The sequence below is a fragment of the Chenopodium quinoa genome, unplaced genomic scaffold, assembly GCF_001683475.1.
Source record: "Chenopodium quinoa cultivar QQ74 unplaced genomic scaffold, ASM168347v1, whole genome shotgun sequence".
NCBI lineage: Eukaryota > Viridiplantae > Streptophyta > Magnoliopsida > Caryophyllales > Amaranthaceae > Chenopodium > Chenopodium quinoa.
In genome coordinates this window covers 5509-10697 of record NW_018743379.1, presented here as the reverse complement: position 1 = coordinate 10697, position 5189 = coordinate 5509, and the positions used below count along the sequence as shown (strand labels likewise).

General features: G+C 33.8%; 1 protein-coding gene across 1 annotated transcript; it reads right to left on the bottom strand.

Annotated features, from left to right (window-relative positions):
• Nucleotides 1-3834: 3834 nt before the first annotated feature.
• LOC110738184 lies at nucleotides 3835-4729 on the bottom strand. The gene has a single exon (XM_021918558.1). It carries the CDS (start codon nucleotides 4640-4642, stop codon nucleotides 4055-4057), a length of 588 nt encoding a protein of 195 aa, XP_021774250.1. The 5' UTR covers nucleotides 4643-4729; the 3' UTR covers nucleotides 3835-4054.
• Nucleotides 4730-5189: the final 460 nt, after the last annotated feature.

Sequence of the window (5189 nt, the reverse complement as noted above, 5' to 3'; positions counted from 1 at the left end):
ACTTTATTTTTATATAAATAAATGTTAATAAAAATTATTTTACAAATTATGTAATGAAACTTTATATTTAAATATACAGTATCTAACAACATAATTTAGGATATTTAATATAAAATATATATTTTATGATAAAATATACAGTACAAAATATATATTTTTATGATAAAATAGGGTTTTTCTACATTATAACCCTCTAACTTTCCGTTTTCTACAATGTGCCCCACATTTTTTAGAAATCTACATTGTAACCCCAAAATATATTTACCGTGAAACCTAATGCATGAATAGTGAAAAAAGCCCAACTTCTCATGTATTATGGGTCGGAGGGAGTATTAATAAATGAAGTTAGTTAATTTTCTTGAAAATTGACATAATGATAAGATATAAGCAAAAAATATTATATGATACATAAATAAGACTGATAGAATTAGTAGATTAAAAATAATGAGATGATCATACAAGTACAAGATGTGTTACATTGATGGGCTTCTTACATTTAAGCATATTTATTCAAAGAAACAAAAGTAGATCGAAACATAAAGGATAAAACACAAACATATATATTTGGGAAACAATCTTAGGGTTTATTAGGGTTTCCTTGTGTTATGAAAGGACCCTTTAATTGATCATTTATATTATACCTTTTTTTGAGCAACTAGATTTAGGACTCTTTATATTATTCTATTGTTCTTTCTCCATTATAGTGAAGAAGCTCTCGAATCCCCCACCCGTGGATGTAGGTTTATTTTGACCGAACCACGTAAATCCTTGTGTTGTTTGTTTATCTTCTTTATTGCTTTTTCTCGTTCTTATTTTTCTTTGATTTGTTTCGCATTAATCAAACACAATTACACCTTTTATTTCCTAACAAGTGGTATCAGAGACAAGGTTTTAAGGTCTTAAAGTTTAGGTGTTTATAGATTAGTTTGATTAAATTATGCCAATGAAATTTGATATTGAAAAATTCGATAGGCAAGTGAACTTTGGCCTATGGCAATTGAATATGAAAGACATCTTGGTTCAAAGTGGCTGTTACAAGGCTCTTCAAGGTGTATCCAAAAAGCCTTCGGGCATGATGGTGGATACGTGGGAGGAGATCGATTTGAAGGCTCTTTCAGCAATTCAATTATGTTTTCTAATGATGTTTTGAGAGAGGTTTCCAAGGAGACGACTTCTGCGGATTTGTGGTTGAACTTGGAGTCACTTTATATGACAAAGATCATGACCAACTGCCTACTATTTAAATAAAGACTTCATGATCTTCATCTAGAAGAAGGTAAACCGCTTAAGTCTTATTTAGATGAATTCTTCTCTATTATTATGGATTTGCAATGCTGAGATCGATGATGAGGATATGGCTATTAGGCTGTTATGTTCTTTACCGCCTACATATAAGCAATTTTGAGATACTTTATTGTATGGTAGAGATGATTTGAGTTTGGAGGATGTTAAGGATGCCTTAACTCAAAGATATTTAATTGACAATAATTTGGTTAATCTAATAATCCTGCTAAAAAAAATGCTTTAGTTTCTCATGGTGGTAATAAGAATTTTGGTAAAGGAAAAGTTTGACACTATTGTCATGTGAAGGGTCATATCAAAGCCGAGTGTTGGAAATTTAAGAAGAAGAATGAGCAGAAGTCCAATGAGGACAAATCCTCAAATATTGCCAATACCGACGATGATGATGACTATGCACTTTAGGGTTACGAGCTTTGGGGTTGCGGTTTCTACAATCTCTTCATGACAAGTTCCCCTTTGAGATCTCTTGGTAAAACGATAAACCGTGTGGATTTTTGGTATGGAGTCTATGATAGATTGTTTTTTTTTTCGTTTGTAATAAAGTAGCAATTTGGTTATGCATTAGATTTTGTTCTAGTTATGCTATTTCTTATCTCAATTTTGGTACTTTTGTGATTTACTAAGTACAATTGAAATTTAGAAATTCTTGATGTAATTTTTTATTTTTCTAGAATTGCTGAAGTTTTTTTAGTTTGATTTTTTTGAGATGAAGAAGTGTTAGAAGAGAGTTTGGTCAATTTTTTTTCAGCATGCTTGGCTTCGGGACATCATACACTCAATCTAGGCCATGTGATGGTTTTGTGTATGGAAATTTTGTGTTCGGAGACGCACCGGTTCACAAGTTATGGAAGATGTCCGTATAGTGATAGCCTAATGTGAGTACGCTTATGGAGTTTTGTTTAAGGTGGAGGTTTTGTGTTTTATTATGAGCATTACTTCTTGGATTTTGGTTCAAGGTGGAGTTACCTTGTTTTTTGGTCGATTTCAAGTCAACGTGGAGATTGTAAAATTGTGACTCGGAATCTAGTAGGGCTGAATTTGAACGCTTATGTATCTCATTTGTGAATGATTTTGAGGTGATTCAAGTTGGAGGTGATAGCTTGGTTCAAGAGCTTTCCAACGATAGGTCGTATGCCCAATTCCGATAAGAAACGAGAAAGTTATGACCGTTTTACGAAAACCTGACGAAGTTGGAAATTTGCAACGAGGCTGCGAGCTATATTTCTATGCGAGTGAGCTATAGCTCGGCCCTATGAGGACTTGCGGCAGGCATGATCTAGCTTCCGAGCTATAGCTCGGTAGTTAGGTTATTCTAGGATAATTGATGGAATATTACCTAAAATTATATCTTTTCTATGACGGCGATTTGAGTATACTTGGGGAATAATCTTAGGGTTTTATTAGGGTTTCCTTGTGTTATAAAAGGACCCTTTAGTTGATCATTTAGATTATACCTTTTTTTTGAGCCATTAGATTTAGGACTCCTTGTATTATTCTCTCGTTCTTTCTCCGTTATAGTGAAGAAGCTCTTGAATCCCCCACCCATGGATGTAGGTCTATTTTGACCAAACCACGTAAATCCTTGTGTTGTTTGTTTATCTTCTTTATTGCTTTTCTCGTTCTTAATTTTCATTGGTTTGTTCTGCATTAATCAAACACAATTACACCCTTTATTTCCTAACATAGTTGTTCACAAAAAATCCTAAAATATATTATGGTCTAACCTAATGCATGAATAGTGAAAAAAAGCCCAACTTCTCATGTATTATGGGGGAGTATTAAAAAATGCTGAAGTTAGTTAATTTTCATGAAAATTGACATAATGATAAGCTAAGCAAAAAAATTCTATGATATATAAATAAAACTGATAGAAGTAGTAGATTAAAAATAATGACATGATCATACAAGTACAAGATGTGTTACATTGATGGGCTGCTTACATTTAAGCAGATTTACTCAAACAAACAAAACTAGAAGCATAGATATATGAATTTGTGATAGTTAACTAGTGTGTATCCTGGGCAATGATCTAATTATTGTTTAGCTACTCCCTCTGTCCCATAATACATGACACATTAAAACATTACATACATTTCAATGCATTCGTTTGACTTTATTTTAAAATAATTAAATGTTAATAAAAATAATTTTTAAAATTATATAATGAAACTTTATATTAAAACATACAGTATCTAACAACCTATTTTAGGATAATTAATATAAAATATATATTTTATGATAAAATATACAACATAAAATATATATTTTTATGATAAAATATAGGGTTTTTCTACATTATAACCTTCTAACTTTCCGTTTTCTACAATGTGCCCCCAATTTTTAGAAATTACAGTGTAACCCCAAAATACATTTACCGTGACACCTAATGCATGGATGGTGAAAAAAATTCCAACTTCTCATGTATTATGGCTTGGAGGAAGTATTAATCAATGAAGTTAGTTAATTTTCATGAAACTTGACATCATGATAACTACTTGATAAGCTAAGCAGAAAAATTCTATGACACATAAATAAGACTGATAGAAGTAGTAGATTAAAAATAATGGGATGATCATACAAGTACAAGCTGTTTTACATTGATGGGCTGCTTACATTTAAGCAGATTTATTCAAACAAAAAAAAGTAGAAGCATAGATAAACCACAAACATACACGATAAAATAGAAACGATTGATAAGCATCAGCAAGTGAAGTGCAAGACTGCGTGCGAGTGGAAGCGTGAACTTGGCTTATTAAGCAACAAGAATAGGATTAAAAGGAATATCTTGGTTGATGTTGGCAACAACGGTGTCATAGAAAGCAAGTTTGGAACACTTGGGAGCTTGATTTGGGAATAACATGTAGGGGAAGGCTGGACTGTTACCTTGGTCAGAAATAAACATAAACAACTTCAAGTTAAAAAGTCCATAAGAGGCTTCGGCACCGGTTATGGTCATGAGGGGACCAAATGGTGCTGCGTCGAGCCAAGGGAGAAGCTTAACATAGAGTTGGACAGTCACTCCCTTAACTTCGCTCAGTTTGTCATGTGATAAGACCGCCGATATCTGTTCTGAGCACTTGAGTACATTTTGAATAGCACCCAGTTCGTTAACCACGGTACATTTACCACGCAAGTTAATATTTAACCTGATGGAGTTTTGGTTGACAGGATCGCAGCTGAAGCTCACAGCATCACCAGGGAAAATCGAGGGCGGTAACCCATAATACTTCAAGATCCCAGGGATCGTTGAAGCAGGGCAGTGGGCATGGGCGGAGGACAGTGTTAGAGCAAGAGTAATTGCGAGGAGAGCGAGGGAGATAGTGGCTGTTTTTGGAGACATTTTCGTTATTGGAACACTTTGCTTATTATGTTTATGTTTATGTTGGATGTTTTAATTGGTGTTGAACCATGCACTTGATGCTACTCATTTTATAGATGGGAAGATTAAGCTAATAAGCTAAGGCATCCACTCCTTGCTAACTTGCCTCTTGGATAGGTTGTAGTCCCCCACTTTCGCTAGCTAGCGTTGAAAATATAAAACAAGAGAAATTTTGGCACCATTAAGGTCATGTGTATCACGAATTAGTATGGGGTTAAATTATATGAAAAAATGGTATATGAAAGTCTAACTGGCTAATACAAGAGGGGGGGTGAATTGTATTTGAGGTGAAATCTAAAAACTTTTTGCGGAATTTAACTAAATGAAATAATGACGAGAGAAGATATAGGCTTTTCTAAATTTCCACTATGTAATCAAACTCTGTACAAGTGAAGATTCAAACCCGTTAACAAGTTCCCCAAATTAGGAACTTGTTCCCAACTCTCACAGAAGACTTCAGCAACGAAGCTTCCTTAACCTCACCTTACAAACTCACAATCCCAACCCC

Bases quoted from the DNA above. Each gene is read 5' to 3' on its own strand.
- LOC110738184 (XM_021918558.1), bottom strand. From the start codon at position 4,642: ATGTCTCCAAAAACAGCCACTATCTCCCTCGCTCTCCTCGCAATTACT.